Raw genomic sequence first — 22205 nt, 5'->3', positions numbered from 1 at the left:
TATATTTACATTTCAGTTATATGTGTTATGTCAATTTTATAATAATTCTAATGACAATTTTATGTTTTATTTTGTGTATTGAGTACTTTTATTTTAAATCAATTTTTGCAGATTTATGGTAAATAAATCTGTGAGAGGCAGAGCTTTACTGTTAAAAATACAGTAGTAACATTTAAAAAACACGAATCATCTGTCACATAGACAGTACTGAGAATTTTTTTTTTCTTTTCACTGTAAATAAAATGGCTCGCTCTTATTTTGTCATTTCCAAAAACTTTACATTTAATAGGATTTAACCTGTGCGTGCAACATTCAAGTTGCTAGCTATTTAGCCATTTAGTTGTACCCTTTGAACTAATCCAGAGACCTAACCACAGAAGATGTCAGTTTATACTAATAGAGACTTTATCATATTGTTTGTACGTCATTATACAACGACGTTCGTTATTGAGAGTTCTTCCGCTAGTAATTAGCAGTGAATGTTCAACGCTGGGCGGCGGAGCTCCAGAGATGAAAGCTTTTTCTCGCGAGGATCTCTACGCGGACCACCGGATGTCTTTCACAGAGCTCCTAGCCTTCATGAGCAGGTCCAGAGAGAAGAGCTAGTTGGCCACAGACAGCTCTATCACGGAGGAGAGAACACGCGCTTCCCTTAAGATGGACTGCTGTTGTTCTTGACCGTCTACCAGAAATCCCCTCAGTGTTCAGGCTGAAAAAAGTTGTATAGCATATTTTATCAATGTTTCTAGAAGTCTTGAGGAACCCAGATTTTAATTATTTATCTTCAGTGTCGAGGAAGCTGCTTTAGGAGCGGCAAAGTCATGTATTTATTTCAAGCAGGGACAGAGTTTAGTTTTGCTGCCGGTTTGAGTCTGTTTATCCTGTGAAGTGGTATATTTTTCTTATAAATTATTTTTTGTTTAATTTTGTATTTACATTTATTATTATTATTTCAACCACAGATCCAAACACTATCTATGTATATATATATATATATATATATATATATATATATATATATATATATATATATATATATATATATATATATATACTTTTATTCTTTTTATTTATTTATAAAATTTATAAATATATTTATTTAGCTAAAAATATTTAGTAACATGGTGCTGTTTTTGACTCTATATTTTAGTATAATATTATAATTTCTTATTTTAGTTTTTTAGTGTATATATATATATATATATATATATATATATATATATATATATATATATATATATATATATATATATATATATATATATATATATATATGCTTTATTTGTTTTAGTACTTTATATTAAACTTATTTTCCCATTTGGTAGGTAAGTTATTGTTTTTAATAAAATCATTAGATTTTTTCCAAATATTTTGATAAATGCGGTTTATTAGCTTTGCATTTCCTGTTGTGTACTCCGTATACTACTGTATTGATTTTTTTACAGTATTTAGTGTCAATGTGATTGTGAGTTTAATTTTGCCACCCAAGATTTATTTGTTCAATAACCCTTATTGTTTCTGAACCAAAACTATGCAGCTCTTTATAAGTTAGTTATAGACTTATAATATTTTGAGCTTCATCGTAGTTATTTTAAAGTAAAGTTTAAAACTCTATTTGCACAAAAAAAATATGATAATGATAACAAATCATAACGTGATAACCACATGCTACGTGGGCTGTGTTAAGCTAACCAGGATTTGTCATAGCACTTTTTATTATATATAGTATTTTATCACATTTTTATTTTGGTTTTGATTGCTATTGTCGTCCTCATAAAAGTGTCTGCTAAACGACTAAATGTAAATGTAAGTAACAGACTGTGTTTTGGGTTTCAGCTCATGCTGAAAAGTGTAGTTAAATTAGTAGCAACAACCTTTAGGTAGTTATTTTACAATATTGTTTCTTGGTTTGTTGTTCCGTGACCAGTACAGTGGACGGTCGCGGACGGCTTCATTCACATTGATCAGCATTTCCATTTTTTGCTTCAGGCTCATGATATGAATCTTTAAGTTCATTTGCAACTCATAATAAAATATTTATTCATGCCTGATTATTTGCATTGCATAAGAAACTGCTTAAACCGCACAAAACCACCCATGAATAACGAGGGATTCTGAACGTTATTAAGGAAACGCAGGCCACATTCATCATGAAATTAATCTTATGCACCGCAATGCATATGTAAACGCTTTAAAGAAGCTCTCGTGCACGTTGCTCTGAAAAGTGATATGCTGCTGAAATAATAATGGAGTGATTTATAAGAATCTTCACAGTGTAAATATGTAAATCCACAAATAAGATCTCTATTGCATTAAAGAGGTGTTTGCAACAGCACATTTTGAGCGTGTAGGTTCACTTTTTTCACTTTTTCACTGGCTTTATTGTATTTTAGTGTATTGTATTTTATATTTTATATGAAAATATTTTATATTAGATAGATAGATAGATAGATAGATAGATAGATAGATAGATAGATAGATAGATAGACAGATAGATAGACAGATAGATAGATAGATAGATAGATAGATAGATAGATAGATAGATAGATAGATAGATAGATAGATAGATAGATAGATAGATAGATAGATAGATAGATAGATAGATAGATAGATAGATAGATAGACAGACAGATAGATAGACATTAAACTTTTAGATAGATAGATAGATAGTGTGTGTGTGTGTGTGTGATAGATAGATAGATAGACAGATATACACACACACACACTTTTATGTTGTCACACACACACACACACTCACACACACACACACACACACACACACACACACATTATTATATTTTCATTGTTGTTATCTGTTCAGGTGATCTCAACATAGCGACTACTTTTTCCCCATAAATGATTGCATTAGATATTAAATAAAAATATTTATTAAATAAAAATCATTTATTGATTACATTTCATATATTTATTTATATGATATTATTACATATATTATACTATAGTCAATTATGTGCTATTATACTACAATATAAATTTTTTCTATTTTTATTCAAAGTTTTAGTAATTTTATTTAGTGCTTTTGCCATTTTTATTATTTTTATTATTATTTTAAGTCATTTGGGAATGAAAAACGGAAATGCTGCAATGCAAGCTAGCTAAAAATAAAATACTTTTTCTGTTATTTAAATCTGTTATTTTAATGATGGTTTTTTTTTTTTGCACCGTTTTTATTTTTAGTTAGAGAGATAACAACCTTGATTCTCGTTCTGTCTTTGCCAGTGGGATGCGATCAATGAAATGGACGAGTATTTCAGCCCCATCCACACGTACCAGGTGTGTAATGTCATGAGCCCGAGTCAAAACAACTGGCTCAGGACCAACTGGATCCAGCGGGACGGCGCGCGGCGGATCTACATCGAGATCAAGTTCACGCTGCGAGACTGCAACAGCATGCCAGGCGTGCTCGGCACCTGCAAAGAGACCTTTAACCTCTACTACTACGAGACCGACCGAGACGTCGGCACCACCATCTGGGAGAGTCAGTTCTCCAAGATCGACACCATCGCGGCGGACGAGAGTTTCACCAACGTGGACCTGGGCGTCAGGAGACTCAAGCTGAACACTGAGATCCGCGGCGTCGGGCCGCTCAGCAAACGCGGCTTCTACTTGGCTTTCCAGGATATAGGAGCCTGCATCGCTATCGTGTCCGTACGAGTCTATTACAAGCGCTGCACGGGAATGGCTCGCAACCTGGCCGTCTTCACGGACGTGGTCACGGGGGCCGACTCGTCCTCGCTGGTGGAGGTCAGAGGTCAGTGTGTGGACCACGCGGAGGAGAGGGACACTCCTAAGATGTACTGCAGCGCTGAGGGAGAGTGGCTCGTTCCGATCGGACGATGTGTGTGCAGCGCCGGCTTCGAGGAGCACAGAGACAACTGCATTGGTGAGTGACAGCATTATTCTGCACGCATTTTGAATACGTCGGAGAACTGGATTTTTTACACCAATCCAGTCAATTGTATTCTGGTAACTAGATGTGCCTTTAGTCTCTTTTTCCGTTTTTTTTTTTGTTAGGATATGAGGATGTATGGCGTTGTTGAGGATGTTTCATGTGTATATTTATTGTTAAAATAAACCGTTTTTATATAATTCTATAATATAGTCTAAAATATGTGTATACAGTTTTAGTTATTTTAGGTGAATTTAATTTACTTTAAATAATTTTGAACCTAAAGAATATTATATTACATTAAAAATGTACTACACACACATACACATGTACATAATATATATATATATATATATATATATATATATATATATATATATATATATATATATATCCTTGAAGCACTGACTCCAGCTACAGTCCACTCTTTGTGAATCTCCCCCACATTTTTGATTTTCAAAATCCAGGGTCCGGTTATCCCAATTGCTTGTACACTTTTTTTCTACCACATCTTTTCCTTCCCTTCCCCTCTCTATTAATGTGTTTGGACACAGAGCCCCGTGAACAGCCAGCCTCTTTTGCAATGACCTTTTGTGTCTTGCCCTCCTTGTGCAAGGTGTCAATGGTCGTCTTTTGGACAACTGTCAAGTCAGCAGTCTTCCCCGTGATCGTGCAGCCCACAGAACCAGGCTGAGAGACCATTTAAAGGCCTTTGCAGGTGTTTAGAGTTCCTTAGAGTGTGACACCAGGTGTCTTCAATATCGAACCTTTTCACAATATTCTAATTTTGTGAGATACTGAATTTGGAGTTTTCGTTAGTTGTCAGTTATGATCTTCAAAATGAAAAGAAATAAACATTTGAAATATATCAGTCTGTGTGTAATGAATGAATATAATATAGTGTCACTTTTTGAATGGAATTAGTGAAATAAATAAACTTGTTGATGATATTCTAATTATATGACCAGCACATGTATGTATATACTGTATATACATACATATATATTTTTGACTATTATCTATTTACCAGAGTTCTCATTGCCCCGGAATGAGCATCCACTCTATATTTTATGGGACACGTGACCAAAATGGTGGAATTATTAGTAATTCAATTTCCGTCATGTTGCCCGTACCGCGGCGTTCTGTTTTGACCGTATTACTCAAGCCGTCACAAACTCATAGTTTGTCAGGTAATTTTCTGCTCGATCTGTGGCTAATAGCACTCACGGCAATCCATTTCCTTTTTCCTCTGCCTCCTTTCTAAAGTGCTGGCACTGTCTGCGCGTGTCAGTAAAGGTTAAGTGTCTGAGCCGCAGAGTCAGGCTTTCGGTGTCTAAACTGGGTCGCTGTGCTAATTCTCTGCTAGCGCGGCCTCCTCTAGTCACGCACATCTCAGGGACAAACCCGGACAAACTGGGCTCTTGGACAACGAGAAACAAACAAAAAAAAAAGCCTGGTTTTCCGCTCTCGAAGCTTTAAGCGCAGACCACCGTGGAAGGATTGCATGCCGTCGCGATAGAAAATGTCAAAAGGCTTCCCGTTTTCTTTGACCGAGAGCCGAGCGATGGGCTTTAAGTGCCGATCAAAACTGAGCGCTAGCTTCACGTCTCTCTCCTGTCAGCTTCATTTTGGGTTTCCAGAGGCTGCAGTTGCTCCCGGGCCTTCCGGTCCGGCGTGAAAATGTAGGGAAAATATCTATTTCAGAGGAGATGAGATAGTTCATGCTCATTGGGGTAGCAGGAGCCTTGTCAAATCCACTCCATTTGGGAACTTGATTTAACCTACTTAGATTCAAGGGAGAGTGTCTTCCCCACATGTTCGGCCGCCGCTGAGGGCTAACTTATTCATGAGCACTTGTAAACAGGCTTCTATGCAAAACAATTGTGTTTGGAGGGCCGCGATGATGTTGTGCTGGGGTTAACAGTCAGAAAATGCTTTGGGCTCCGGAGGTTTTAGGTCATATTGACAGTACCTGTTCTTGTTCAGTTTCTGTGGCAGAGATCGTATGTGATTACTGCGCTGGAAAAAATTAACATGATTTTAACAGTAGAAAACTGTGAAAATGCTACGGTTAAAAGGGTTAGCGGTACAAGACAAAACAGATTTCAGTGCTTTAATAGGTTGGTATATTAACATTATATCAGTCAATGGAATTATGGTATTCAACTGTAAATTTAACTTAAAACCTAAAATGTTGTTACCGCAAATTTTACCGTATTTGTTACCGAATTTCGACAACTGCCATTTTTTACCATAAATGTAATTTTCAGCAGCTGTGGCTTGTGGCCAGATTTATTTATTTTCCAAAGGCTTTAAAATACAAAAGTATTTAAAATAATATTTCGTATTTCACATACGTTTTGTGTGTGTGTGTATATATATATATATATATATATATATATATATATATATATATATATATATATATATATATATATATATATATATATATAAAACAATTAAAAACATTGTTTGCATAATATATGTGTGTATATTGTGTATATTTATTTTTTATATATAAATACACATGTATATATTTCAGAAAAAATATGTCATGATTATATATATATATATATAAAATATTATTTATAATATATATATATATGAATATAAATGTAGACATGTCTATATTTTCAAAATATATACTGTATGGTTGCGTATTTATATAAACATAGTAAATATGCACAACACACACAGATGTATTATGAAAACAAAAACTTTTTTTTTGGATTTGATTAATAGCGATTTATTAAGAATGAGACAATAAAATATGTAAACATTTAAAATATGAATAATATGAATGGTTTTATTATATGTTTAACGTTAAAATAGTAATATATAATGTATAAAAAGTATGTATATACGTTATATATACTGGAGAAATTGCATTGCATGTTTGCACTGCGTTAGTTATATCGCTGTATGATGTCGATTACCTCCAAAACATTACTCATGTAATTTTGAATAAAAGTATTGTTGTAGTAGTGTTGGACATTGTTGCATGTTTTAGCGTTAACTGTACTCTAAAGAAATTGCGAGGGCACAAAGTGAAGCTTAACAAGAACGCCGTACTTTACCCAAGACGAAATAGCGTTTCTTTATTCAGAAAGTCTCCAAGTTCAGAATTGTTTATTGAAGTCTTTTGTTCGTCGCTGAGTGTTATAAAAAGCGTACAAGTCTGACTTCTTAACATTTCCTGACATTAGATGATTTCAAAGCCAATCAAAAGCTACCGTACGTCGTTGAAGAGGCCAGCTTTTCACAATCCAAGCCACCAATTTCCACTTTTCATGCTCTCGCAGATTATAATTATAAACTCCTCCGTACGATCCAGCGTGTGCTCCAGTGATTGTTAGGCATCTCTCTGGCTTTCATGAGGCGATGGATCGGCAGCCCGCTGGCGTAAGGGAAATTCACAACGCTTTAGTCTGTCACTCTTAGATAATGATATTTATTTCCTGACAGTGTACAATCGGATGAAAAGGAAATAAAGAGAGCTGTAGCGTTTTAATGTGTGCATGTATACATACATATATTGCATTAGATATGTCTAAAAGCAGTCCAATCAGTTTATGGAGCACGCAGAATCGAATATGTCACACAGACACTTAATAGACATCTAGCTGTATGTTAGGTCTCACAGACATGACAACCAGGTGAAAATATGATGCTATTTGGGAGATTTGGCTTTGCACATACTGTAATTTATTTGCATGTGTCATCTGTGTTGTTGTAGGCCTCTGTTCGCTGTTACGCTCATCTCACAGATGGGTTTTGTGCTGCGCAAGTGTTTGATATAACTTTCTGAAGTCGAGGGAAGGATATTAATGTTTGTTTTGTTTTTTTTAAAAGTCTGTTTACATATTTTTTTAAGGAGTTGAGAAGGACGCCATCTGTGCTCATGCGGTATAATCAGCCCGCCTTATAAAAGTATTAACAGGAAGACTTGTCACAACATTAAAAAGACATTTGCTAAGGTGTTTATATGTATATATATATATATATATATATATATATATATATATATATATATATGTATGTATGATGTATATATATATATAGGCTGAGAACAGAGGTACATTTACAGAACTCAAGAAAACAAAGATACTGCTCAAGGATTTTCACAATACAAGATGTTTAGATGTTCTTGAAAGAGTATTTCAAGTTTAAAAAAATGTTGAATATACACATTACAAACTTTTTTTTTTTTTTTTTGATGCAATTAAAACTTTTATTTTGGATGCAATTAAACAGCACTTACTGTGTAATATATATATATATATATATATATATATATATATATATATATATATATATATATATATATATATATAAAATACAGTTATTTGAAATAATATTTCTTTAAAAAAATTAATGTTTATATTAGAAATGCAAAAATGGTTATCATGAGGTGATAAAACCCTTTGAACTGTAGTTTACATAGATTATTCTTTTATTATAAAGTTTATACAGATACATTTTTGTCATCCTCTTATCTAATAACTAGAAAGCTAATCTAAAAACTACTAAGTCTTGTTGTACTGGTCTTGCAGAAATCACCTGGTCCTGACATTTTACATTGATCGCATTACACTGCTTGCTGTCGTGGTGAAAGCATTGTGTTAAACCTTTTATTTTTTCCCTCCATTTTCTAGATAGCGGCAGTCGGCAACACGCCACAGAACTTATACTGAACCCGGGAACGTGTCTATATGTCTGCCGGCTCGTAGTTAAAATCCAACACCCAAGCAGCAATTTACCGTTTCATTTGAGCCACATTATATGTCAAATAAAGCAAAACAATAGCAGCCAACAACACACTGGTGGCCCCCGATAACAAAAGCAGATACCGCGGCTGCGAATGGAAAGAATGAGGATTTGCGAGAGGGGGCGGAGTGCTAGGGTGGCCGACTAATTAGCCTTTTTTTGTGTCTTAGCTGGGCGTGCATTGTGTACAGCGTGAGGGTTTTCTGGCCAACGTATTACACAGGGATTAAATGAGGAAACGGGGGGCTCCAGTGGACAATATTAAAGCCCCGCACGCAACTATGCCATTGTGGCGACGGCGTTTAATCTGTCAGACCACCACGCAGACGGGCGGACGGAGGACTGCTGCTGGAGGAAAGGGCTTTCTCCCGATAAAGGAATGAATTTTATCTCAGCGAGACGGGGCTACACCGTGTCACTCAAAATCTCGGCCCCCTCCCCGACCATCAATATTGGCGCATGCATCAGAAATAGTTGGCAAACAAAAGCAGGCGCCCGTCCATATTTTGTATTGTAATTTATAGAGCTCTGTGTATTCAACACTCACGTGTTTGCTAATGTAATGACGCCGAAGGGACTCGAACGACAGCGTGGCGTTGATAATGATGGGAAATTATTAAACGCGTTATGCAATCAGATTTTTCGATCGCGGTTTTCTTTATTTTTCCGCTGGTAATTTAAACCGATCTCTGCACACGCCGAACACAGGCCTGCCTTCGCAAACCAAAAACTCGGCGTCTTATTAGCCTATTCGCATCGCCATTGTTCTCACGCAACGAACGGGCCATGTGATAAAAATCCACAAAGCCTGTAGCATCACAGCAACTTCATAAGACGGTTCAAGTCTGCGTAAAGACTGGAGAACAAGAGAAGCGCGCTCGGCTCTGGTAATTGCCGCACACAAAACATCAGAGTTTCTCATTCAGATGGCTTCTTTTTTTGTCAGAGGCTCCGTAAACGCCTCGCTCCGAGCGCTTCAATTAGACACGCTTAGATAGGTGACAGCAATTCAATCAAACAATTAGCAGCCATTTAATGCTCATTAACAGAGATGCGTTTGTCTCGTTTGACGCGGCTGCACGATATCTCCAAAGAAAATAGCTGTTGTAGGCTGACCGCAGCACAATATCGACATGAACACCTGTTGAAAAACACATTTTGAAAGTGTTATTCCCATCAGATATTAAATGTGAAAAATTAGACTCGCTACAGTGATGGTCAACGGTTTTCTTCTTTTGCTTTCTTGTAATTTTTCGCTTTTTTTTAACAAATGTTACAAATAATAGTGCGCGTGTGTGTATGTAGCTTACCAAATACTGTTTATATATTGTGTTCATTTAAAATACAAATAAAAGTTTGCATGTAGGTCATTTTCACAAATACAGCGTAAAAAAATTACAGTAGGCTATTGTTTTTTTTTTTACCTGAAAACAAAGTAAACATTTGAGAGCGTTGGGAATGTAACTGTATGGAAATTGCTTATCACGATTATAGTGACCAAAATGATCGTGGTTATCATTATTATCGCGGCATTGTTAAAATGCGATGGAGATGTTCAAAAAGTACACATAAATCACTTTTTTGTTTTTATATTTAAAAATCAACATCACTAAAGCAGTGACACTTGACTGACAACTATTTAATAGCTTGTTCAAATATCTAATATAAATATAAAAAGTTTAATAAAAAATGTAAACCTTGCAATCCAGCCTTTAAATAAAGTCAAGGGTTATTAATAAATGATAATACGCATTTTATGAATTACAGCTGAATTGCAGCTTCTTCCGTAAAACTGCACAAATAAAGCTGCACTGCGATTAAGAACACTTTTAAGAACACTAAAACTGGACGGTTTATTCTGGACGGTATTTATTTATCATGAGTTGTTAAAATTGCGGTAATGGAATACGGTTTTAATGATAATTAAAATATGAAACGGTAACCGTGACGAATTTTATCTAACTAGACAAAATTTAATTTGTAAATATATTTATATTAGATGTATAATTTATATATTGTATTAGATATTTATTAAAACATATTTACTTTATCTTTTGCCATCAAAATAGTACTGTCAGGATTTACTAAAGATAAAGATGTGTGGTGAAGAATTAGTGGCGAAACGGGAATCTACAGGAGAAGAGTGTTCAAATTAATCATGCAAGGTGATTTAGTAACGTTTGCGCTCGTCAAATTCTCAATATTTATATCTATAGAGTATGTGTGTCTGTGTTCTGTGTTAGAAAATCACCCTTAGTATTTTTCCCTCCAGTCATTTGCCCTGTTTAGTAACTCCGGCCCATAAAAATGTTGTATTTTGTACTTAAAGTATATTAAATTAGAAACAAATGCAAAATATTTCGAGTTTTGGACCCCGCTGTTCATATTTAATGAATATAAATCATTATTCTTTCTCTTCTAATATGAAGAAAAAAATGTAATATTATCGCAAGATGTAATAAAAGCTATTTAAATCAACTGAGTGACTAGTTTTGCTAAGCCTATTGCACCAGAAATGGAGATAAATGCTCTTTACGCTCTGTGCCAACTGGGGCGACATCTAATCATGGACTCGCTTTGCTACATAGCTTACGCACCTCCGAAGCCGCTAAAATTAATGCCAGCCCGTGAAGTTTTTAATATCTGCGCTGAGGTCCCTTCTTCCACCAGGATTTGTTAACGCGGTGCCATGTTTCATTTCTGCCTATTAGTGCATGTGAGAGACGTTTAAGAACATAATTAAAGTGGGACGCCCCTGTGGGAGCGTTCAGGTAGATTAAACGACTTCATTAGCTTTACGCTACAGCAAGTGCGCGATGTAGCCACCGGACAGAAGCAGTGGTCCGAGGCACGGGGGCTTCCCTGCTGGGAGTCGACTGTCAGGGATCGCACGGAGCGTGCAGATGCATCTCGTTAGACCGCCGAACAAATCATTAACTTGATCCTGGCTGGTTGAGATATCTTTGAAAACTTTTGAAACCGTTTTGGACTAGTTTATGGCATTTTAGATGGACAGCGCTGGGTTGTTCGGTATTTAAATAAACACTAAGGTGGTCTGATTTAAAGGGCTAGTTCACCCCAAAAATAGTTTTTTTATTTTATTTAATAGTGTATTTTGCTGCACTTACGAAAGCATTTACGAAAGCTATTTTTTTTTTTTTTGCACTGATATTTGACTGACTGTTGAAGGTATTTTCTGATTTAAAGAGTAATTAAAAATATTAATAATCCCTTCTGTCAAAACTCTAGAATGTAAATAAAAGAAGATATATATATATATATATATATATATATATATATATATATATATATATATATATATATATATATATAGATTTTTTTATTGCAATTATCAATTAATCAAGTCATTTTTATTAATAAACAAATAAAAATTTAATAATTTGCTTGCTAATTTACTTGACAATCCACTCTTTCTCAGGCCATACAAGATGATGTTCATTCATTACATCATTTGTTCATTAAAAAATCATGTGCAGTGAATGGGTGCCGTGAGAGTCCAAACAGCAAAAACAAAAAATTCTCAACAATCAACAAGTAATCCACACGACTCCAGTTAATGTCTTAATTAAGTGTTTAAAAGAAACGAAAGTTTGTAACTTACGAACCTTACAAACTTGTCTGAATCAGGAGAGAAATATGCTCAGATATGTTAATGTCTTGGATGGCCATTTTTTCATTTTTGAGCAAACTATTCATATAAGAATGAATCGAAAGCATGCCTTTTACTAGTCTTTTTAGCTCGTCCGGGTTTTTTTTTCTTTAGTTAGCAGCAAGTCTGTTAAATGTTCAGAAACACATTTCAAAGCAAGTTCTGTTATTTAAATTCTGTTCAGTTCATTTATTCAAGTCTTTTTCCGTATCACGGGAATAAGAGTCTATCTGCGCGATCGCGAGGATTCTCCAAGTCAATAAAGTCACCGGCCGCGTTTCTCCTTCTACTGTTAATGACTCTTCAAGGTCGCCCCCAATTTAGACAAGTTGGTCTCCATCTATCAAGCACTTAGAAACAGGCACCACTTTTCTTGAGTAAATTGATCTGATAGCAATTACCCTCATGCGCTTGGAAAGTTTAAGATGAGATCTTTGGAGGACACAGCCTAACCACAACTACAGACAATAAGATTAAGGGCCAAAATAGAAAAGAGAAGCAAAATTGGATGCACGTCCACACAGACCCGCACACACACACACATATATATATATATATATATATATATATATATATATATATATATATATATATATATATATATATATATATGTATATTAATGCAAGTATTTGAGAGTAAACTAGATAATAGACTCCTCTGCCCTCGTGCTCTGTGCCACACGGTGTAGTTAATATCAGATTGCGAGCCACAAACAATTAACTCCTTACGGCCCTCTTATATATCCATTAAAAGCCTCCCTCTGGGATAAACAGACATTTTTACACATGGCCGGTTTCGAATTAGGCTGCTTTCTTCAGGCCAGCACAAGCCATTTTCGTAAATTAAGATATGCTTGTGTGTCAAAGGTATATGGTTATTTTGTGCATAGGGGGTTGTATTTGTGGGCTTTATAACTCATGCACTTCTTCTTCTTATAGCTTTGGGATCAATTAAAGGGAAAGTTCAATGAAAACTTTAGCCCTTATTTAGCCCCATATTACCCCAAACCTGCATTAATGTGTTGCATATACTAAAAGAGATATATATATTTAAATATATATATATATATATATATATATATATATATATATATATATATATATATTTTTTTTTTTATTTTATATATATATATAATATAATTATATAAATATATATTATATATATTTATATATTTATATATATTTTTTATGAATAAAACATAAAAAGATTTCTAGATTTCTACTTCTCCTTTAGTTACATTTTCTGTAATTATTTGTGAAATTTACAAACAGTTTGTAAGTTTACATTTTGACTATTTGACTATTAAAATATACATTTTCTATTTTCAAAAAATGCATTTGGTTCATTTAAAATTTTAATTTAACTTAATTTAATTTAATTTTGAACCCAATTCACTTTTGAAAAAAATTAATTTTAAATGGTCAATTTTTTTATGGTTAATTGTGAAATTACATTTATTTAGTTAAAATGTATGAACAATTAATAAATTATGGATAGCTATGGCATAAGCGATATCGAGTTTATAAAAATGTGATTTATTAATGATAAATATTTGAGCCCGGTTCCATTCAGATATTCCATTCAGACAAATATGCATCAGAATAAGTTCATTAGTTTATGTTAAACTGTCTAATCCAAATGGGTATGCACATTTGAATGCACAAATATTACATTTAGGCCTAAAAGTGTGTGAATGTTGTGGTCTCTGTGCTGTTATTAAAACACCATGAAAATAATATGCGGTCAGAATTGACAAAATGTTTATTTTTTTTGGGTGCGCTGTGCCTTTAAATCCAGAGAGGAGTTATTTAACAAAACCGCAGACGTTATGACGACTAAAGTATAATTATGACTGAAGTCTAATACGCAGGTAAATCCTTGTATTGTAATGCAAAATATGATCCGCGCTGTTTGAAATCAAAGGCCTGTCTATTTAATGACTATCAAAAGGTCATGTCTGTATTCGCTGTTATTGTGCTCTTGGTTCTGCTCGAATTTCATGCATGAATTGGCATTTTGATAGTCAAAGCCGAAGCTTGAAGGGCCAAACGATCGCGAGCAATTCATCGTCTCCCCTTCTTATCCGTCCTTATTTATTTCTTTATTTATTTTTACCCTCTGGTTGTTCGATCTCGAGACTCGCTCCCTTGTGGTTTGAGGGCCAGGCGGCATTAGGTCTTATCGTGGCCGCACGGCTTCAGGATCTGGACGGTGTCAGTCATGCTCCGTATCGCTGCTGCTGCTGCTGCTGGGATTTTTGCCCGGGGACGGATTGGCCGACTCCAAATGTCACTAACCTTGATTAATGTCACCCCTAAAAGTACTGTCACAAAAAAAACGGCAGAAGCTTATGCTTTATGATTTGAGGGAAATAAGCTACCTGGTCTCATGGCGTGAACGTACCTCGTAATGCAGCTTCCTCTTCAGTCCATCCGGAAAGGAAACATGATGGCAAAAACAGGTTTCGTGGTAAAAGCTCCGGAGAGAATTGATTTTTAATGATAACATTCAAGCGCTTTAAGGATTTCGGTCTTGACACGAGCATGAGCTTGATGTGCCTCAGAGGAGGCGTGAGATGTAATGAATTCGGTTTATTCTGAACGTTTTCAAGTCAATTCAATTATGTTTTTGCTTGTATTTGCATGGTGCCATTCAAAAGTTTGTGTATTTTTTTTTTTACTTTTATTCAGCAGGGATGGAATAATCTAAAGTTACGGTAAATGCATTTATAGTATTACAAAAATACTACTACTACTTAATAATAATAATAATAATAATAATAATAATAATAATAATAATAATAATAATGATAATAATTAATAATAAAATAATAAATCCTGTTCTTTCGAACTTTCTATTCATTCAAATTATTTTGTAATTTATTAATTTATTTTTTAACAAAAATATAACTGTTTTCAACATTGATAACAAATAAGACATTTCTATTATAGCATATTAGAACTGTTTTCAGCACTGATAATAAATAAGACATTTCTATTAGCTTATTAGACTGATTTCTGAAGGAAATGTGACACTGAAGACTGAATGCAGATTCTGTGAATAGGCAGGGTTAACGTTACAGTTAATCTTCAAAAAAAAGCATATACATAAACCAATATAATATCAACTTTTTTAGAGCAGTCAATTCAGGAAAATAAAATCAGTCATATCTGTATGTGTTTGAAAGTATTAAGATGTAATCGTTTTTGCGATTATAAACATTTTCATAAATTACCGTAGTTTAATTACACATTTTAAAACGTAACAGATTGCGTTACATTTATATGTTAAATAATTTGCATAATTCCGTAACGTGTTCTAGTTACATTTAAGTACATTCAAAAACAGTTATTTTAAATCGTAATATTTTACAATAGCATTTTTGATTAAATAAATGCAGCTTAGTTGAGTGCAGATACCTGAAAGGGAACCAGAAGAAAGACATTTATTATTGTAATCAATGTTTACAGAATTATTTTCATTATATTTGGAATGACAAAGTCTTTTTGTTCCATATTGTGTCTTTAGGTGTGTAAAATAAAATCATAAATATTACTTTTAGGAGAAAATGAATGGAAAAATATATTCAAATCACTTGGAAAGACAGGTCATCGTTATTCTCAACATCATTCATAAACTCAATAATATACGACCGCCTCGTTCATCAGCTGCTACTGTGGTTGTGATTGGTTATCCAATATACAGTAACTGTTTAATTGGGTCAAAAACTACATTATGAAGTTATGGCTTATTGGACTTAATGACAATGCACTTTTGTTCGGCCTGTTGGGGATTTAGCTATTATGTCATGATAAAACGACACAGCAGAAGTGTTTGCGTTGTATATTAGAGGCTGAATGGGAACATCTGTTTTGCGGCTCTCGCAGGAAACGATCATTACAGTAACAGTACAGGCCTCCGTGCACCTTTAAAACGGTCCACCTCTGTGTCGTACTTGAGGCCGGTCCAGATCTAAAACAGGACAGCGAACGAGACACATGCTGGATGCGTCTGGACCCTGAGCAATCAGTAACCCCTTCAGTGGAGAGCGGGACGTTTACAAGCACGTGCGTTTGGAGGACCTGTGATGGAGTGCCCCATTTCCAGTTATGATTTCACTGACAGAATCATTCATCACTCAGACAATCCTCCCCGCTCATTAGCAGCTGTTGTTTGGCTCCCGAAAGGGTTCAGAGCTGTTTGTGAGCACGGAGAGCATTTCCGTGTGTGTTTTCGAGGACAGCCTCTGCGGGGTCTCTTAAAGAAACAGTTTGCGCAAATTAAAATCCTGCCGTTATTTATTCACCCTCATGCCACTGCTTTTGTGTTTTACAGAAGAGGGAAAGTTTGACACGGTGAACTGTGCCTTTAAGAGTTCTGAGGGTCAAATATTTGACCTGTCAGCTTTAAATTTGGAAATTCTGGTCATATTTATACATAATCTTTTGCACAGCACCACATACGTCTTGCAATCATCGGCAGTCATTGTTATTATTAAATATATTGTTGTTGTGTTCAGTGATTTACATTTTTTTGGACAAAAATGTAAATGCATTGTATTTATTTTACTTCGGCAGTGTAATAGTGGACATGTAAATGCATATTAGCAAATATATTATATTAAATTGCATTATATTGTGATTTATAGAACTGTAAGTCTAAATTGCAGCTGTATAATATTGTTTGACCTTTATTTTATTAATAATAATTATTTAATAATAAATATAATGTGAACAATAAGTAAATATTGTAAAAGTTTTATTTACAAGTTTCAGTTGTTATATTATATTATATTATATTATATTATATTTATATACCAACTGATCTTAGTTGTAATCTGATACAATACGTCTCTTTCAGTCTTATGATTATTTTCAAATATCTTTAATTATTGTTTAAAAAGAAAAAGTCAAAAAAGTCTTTTCAAAATTGTCACATTTTAGCCAAATTTAAATTTTTATGGTGGCATTTTTAATGTAATTGTTTTCATGTTTTCATATTATATTAGATTACTTTACATGATATTGTTTTTCTAACATGAAACCTAACCCAGTAGTTCACTATTAATTTTATTATGATTTCATGTTGAATAACTTACTGCGAAAAGGCACCTATTCATGATAATTTAGTTGAGAGTGTGAGTGCTAAATATATATATATATTTTTTTTTATGTCTATGCTTGAATTATCTTGTTCCTTCCGCACCTTGCATATAGCCTGGTCTTAAAAAACACCTTAGCGGTGATTCTTTTCAACCATATTTATTTAACCATCTACGCAAAGAGTAAAAATCAAGGTCAGCATACAATGGCTGTAAATATTCATTAAAATTCATTGTAATGCAAATGTGGATGCAAGGAGAGCGGCGCTCTGACAGGTGCTGACAAACCAAACAGTGTGCCAGTGTGCAAAAAAAAAACCTCCCAGAAAACACAGCAGCCCTAATGTAGTGGATGTAAACACCGCCGGATAAAGAGCACCAGAGTCTCTCACCCCTCGTGTTTTTTTCACCCTTATCTGCTTTGAAAAGAGAGTTACTAAGTAGAAAGAGTCTTAGAAGCAGGATTTCAGCCCAAACAGAAAAGGTCACCAAAGTTCATCATGATTAAGTCACGTCTGTCTGTTGGTGTGTATGTCGAATGCGCGCTTCTGATTGCGTTGCCAGAGGTATTCTGTCAAAAACTTCAAAGTGCATAGACGTCACTGTACTCCATGAGCGTACGGCCCCAATGTTTATCGTGACCTGCTTTTCAACTCAGGAGCTTTTCAAAAAAACATCAAGGGAGGGAAGGATTAATCGGATCAAGCCAAAAGAAAAAAACAGACAAGGATAAATACTGCAAGAAGGAATACTTTTTGGACTCCCTGGGGTTTCTGTCAGTGGAGATAAAGAACTTGCTATCACTCTTATGTTAATTCTCGATTCTTTCCCTCCCCCAAAGCTCAGATTCCTCACCCATGTACTTGTTGTCCTCACTTGAACATTCGTTTTGCAAACTGCGAACCGCCGGATTTGAGAGCGGCTGCTTGTCGCGCTGCTTGTTCACACAACCTGTTGCGTTTCGGTTCGATCAAATAATGCTTAAAATGAACCAAAATGCTACAGGATGTTCAATGAGGAAATAAAAAGGAAGCGAAGGTATATAAAGGAGGAAACCCGTTTCCCCAAATGAATAAAAATAGTAAAAAGCAACTTTTATAACTTTTTATTTTACAATTTAGTTTATTTCTTATCATTTTCAGCTTAACTAGTTTATATCCAACCTATGGCGATCCGTACACATTTGACAAGATTTGTTAAATCGTGCATATTTTACGAGTTCCATAATTCGCATAAATTTATACAGATGACCAACCTGTAACCCCGCCCCTAAATCTCTGTGGTCAGTGTGTGGTCGCACGAATTAGCCACCTCATAAAATGTGTTTGAACTAGTCGTGAGATACCGTTGTTTTATCTCACAGTTTTGAAGAGTGAAGCTTTCAGTGAACCGTTGTTAATGGGAAAAAACATTTTTATTTACTCATTTATTTTTAGTGTCAAAACTTTTTCATAATCTAAAGAAGCCCCTTTTTTTGTAAAGAACTCCATTTTATTGTCTTCTCAATTTCTTCCAGCATCGTTGATTTACTTTTTTTGTAAAGGTTGTTTTTTCTTTGTAAACACTGGCCCAGGTTGCCATTGCTTGTGTGATCACGTAATGCGTAAGGTCGAGCTAGTGCGACATTAGTGGTTAAAAATGATATTAATTGTTACTTTTTTAAAAAATGACTTCACTTGATAAGACCATTAATCCTCATCTAGGAGCATGTAGAGCTGCGCTGAAGCTTAAACTCTTTTTTTTTGTGTTTCTTTTAGCATGTGAGGTGGGTTTCTACAAGCCTGTGGCAGGAGATCAGCTCTGTGGGAAATGTCCACTCCACAGTCACTCTGAGACACGAGCAGCTCTAACCTGCCCATGTGATGCCAACTTCTATCGTTCCTCTACAGATCCATCTGCTTCTCCCTGCACAAGTGAGTCTTCATGTTTGCAAATCATTAGATCAAAAAAAAATCTTTTGACTTTTATTTCTTTAGATACCATGGCCTGGAAAAGTATTTGAAAATCCATGTCTGGACACCGATGCTTAATAAATAAACATTTGAAAGGCTGCAAGATTTTTGCTCTTCATTAGCTGTGCTTTATATATTTTTGAGTCTCAAGGTATTTTAATCAGCTGGTGTTTTGTTGGTTTTTAGTGGATGTACCAGGTGTATATTATTTTATTAAATTTTCTACTTCTTCTTTTTTTTTTATTTTAATACATTATATAGATATTTTTATACATAATTAGGATCAGCATACCTGATCAAAGTAATAATGAAAAAACTAAATGAAATAGATAAGATAAAATTAAGTAGAATTAAATGTTTTCTTATTTTTATTTAATTTATTTTTAATTTGAAAATAAAATTCCTGATCAAAGAAACACAATGGAATAAATAGATCATATAGATTAAGTAGCATAAAAGTATTTTATCTCATTTTAGTTTGTAGTTTATTTTATACATTATATAAAAACTTTTTTTAAACTATTTTTATGTATCCATTTTATAAATGTCTTATATTATATATAAATAATTTTTATCAGTATCCTGGATCAAAGACATAAAATTAAAATAAATATATGATATAAAATTAAGTAGAATTGGTATTTATTTATTTATTTTTTTTTCTTATTTACTTGAACTTTATATTTTACAGAAAAGGTGTGTGTTGGGGGTTTATAGTATTTTTTAAACTACTTTAAGATTCCAAATGCTTTCTGGTACTAAAAATCTAACTTTTTTTTCCCTTTCCTTTTTTTTTACTTTTAATGAGTGGAGAAATCGTAAGGCAAGATTACTTGTTGAAGCGGGGTCGTGTGCTTACTGAAGTGCGAATTCAATCATTCTCTTTTGATCAGCTAGCCTGATAACCACCAATTCCCTCAACTTTACTAATTAACCTATAATTAAGAACTGTCTAACTTCACCCTCCCCGCAGGACCTCCGTCAGCTCCGGTAAATATCATCTCATCTGTGAACGGCACCTCGGTCAGTCTGGAGTGGGTTCCACCTCTGGACACGGGAGGCCGCAGTGATGTCATCTATGACGTCCTTTGCCAGAAGTGTGACAAAGACGGGGCGCAGTGTGAGGACTGTCGGGTGGGTACCGGAGGGGGTAACGGGGTGGGAAATGCCAATGGGGGAGCTGCAGACACCAACGGAGCCGTTACCGGGACAGTTGGAGGAGGAGGAATCATGAATGGGGTGGTCGTGTCCCGGACAGGAGCGTCCCTGGTGCGCTTTATCCCTCAGCAGACAGGACTTACAGAACCATGGGTGACGGTGCTGAATCTCGCCGCTCATAGTAACTACACTTTTCGTATTGTCGCTCTAAATGGAGTCACGCACCTGAGCAACGAGCTGCCACAGTCTGTGACGGTCAATATCACCACAAACCAGGCAGGTAGGAAACACTACTGGGTCATTAAAGTTTGATTGCATTAATTATTCCCATCATTCCTAAAACACTGTTGCTTGAAAATCAAAGTCTTACTAGCCTATGGGCTTAGCCTAGGCTTGAGCTAACTCACCTAGTCAAAACCTAGCCGACTAGTCCACGGTGCCTTTTGAATGTTGGTTAGAATCCAATTTAAAAAGGTACAGTTTAGGCACCAGCCCTAACCAAACTAGGCAAACTAGTCTAGTTGATCATCTAAACGTAATATGCTAATCTTAAACACGTTAACTTTACCAGCAAGGACACTTAATCAACCACTTCTAACTAGCTTGAACCAGCTAATAAAGATAAATAACCAGTTCTGATCAGCTAGAAGCTAGCAGAATGTGTTTTCCAGCAAGAAAAATACAGTAGTTTTATTGTTCCTCATATAACGATAAATATCATTGTTGTAGAATGAATCTGCTGTCGTACTAAAGGGCCCGTCATGTCTTTGTTTCCACAGCTCCGTCTCAAGTGATGGCCATCCGACAAGAAAACGCCAGTCAAAACAGCGTCACTCTTTTCTGGCACGAACCAGCGCAACCCAACGGAGTCATATTAGAATATGACATTAAATATTACGAAAAGGTAATTTCTTTATCTTAGTGATTACACTCCAGGTCCCAAAAGAGGGATATTTATTCATTACCTGAGGTCTCATCACCGAATGGCTTAACCGCTTAATGAAGGGTCAAATTTTATAGACCAGCCCGGAGTCAAATATCTCAGTTTAACCACTCGGTTTATTGGCAGCTCAGGCTAATTGAAAGGAAATTACCAACCAATAGTGCTCTCAGACTGATTTGGCGAGATTATTTAAAGTGACATTGAAGGCAAACACAGTGAGCCCTGCCAAACACTGGAGGGAAGTTAATTGTCGCGTGAGCTGGGAGCTTTGCTGCCTAATGGCGCAAAAGAGATCTCAGCTGTGACAGAGAATTAGTATACAGTGCCTAGTCAACAATGCCGCTATGTAAATATGATTTACGTGCATTCCCTGTTTGCCAAGCCGCTGCCCCTGTGCTGATTCCAGGGGGATGGTGCTTAACAAAGACCACGCTGTGGTTTTTGATGGATATACGGCTCTGGCGGACTCCTTAGGGGACAGAGGAGAATCAAAGGCTTTTTAACAAAGCGAAATGCTTCGGAGGGGACAGAGTTCACGGACACAGTGGGGTGAAGCGGAGAATGCTAACAGATTAGCGAGCACTTTAGTGTAATCGGTCTGGTCCTCCAGCTTTGGTCTCAAAACAATGTTTTTTCTCTGGTCCTGGTGTGAACTGTCCGTTTTTGTTTATATATTAATGGATTCGGTGACTGGTTAAATAGA

The 22205-nt window shown here is 35.2% G+C and overlaps 1 protein-coding gene across 5 annotated transcripts in view; it reads left to right on the top strand.

Annotated features, from left to right (window-relative positions):
* Positions 1–22205, top strand: part of LOC122354401 (ephrin type-A receptor 8-like) — a 68100-nt gene that overhangs the window by 35177 nt on the left and 10718 nt on the right. For all 5 annotated transcript variants that reach the window (XR_006252106.1, XR_006252105.1, XM_043252562.1 and 2 more), the window contains exons 3-6: positions 3241–3904; positions 19207–19362; positions 20375–20839; positions 21339–21463. Coding sequence is in view for 3 of the 5 variants with exons in the window: in XM_043252562.1 (XP_043108497.1) it covers positions 3241–3904; positions 19207–19362; positions 20375–20839; positions 21339–21463 (1410 nt within the window). In the remaining 2 variants the exon portion in view is untranslated. The remainder of the gene's footprint in view (positions 1–3240; positions 3905–19206; positions 19363–20374; positions 20840–21338; positions 21464–22205) is intronic.

The sequence above is a fragment of the Puntigrus tetrazona genome, chromosome 11 (assembly GCF_018831695.1).
Source record: "Puntigrus tetrazona isolate hp1 chromosome 11, ASM1883169v1, whole genome shotgun sequence".
Classification (NCBI taxonomy): domain Eukaryota; kingdom Metazoa; phylum Chordata; class Actinopteri; order Cypriniformes; family Cyprinidae; genus Puntigrus; species Puntigrus tetrazona.
Note: the sequence above shows the minus strand (reverse complement) of the source record. Positions and strands in the feature narration are given on the sequence as shown.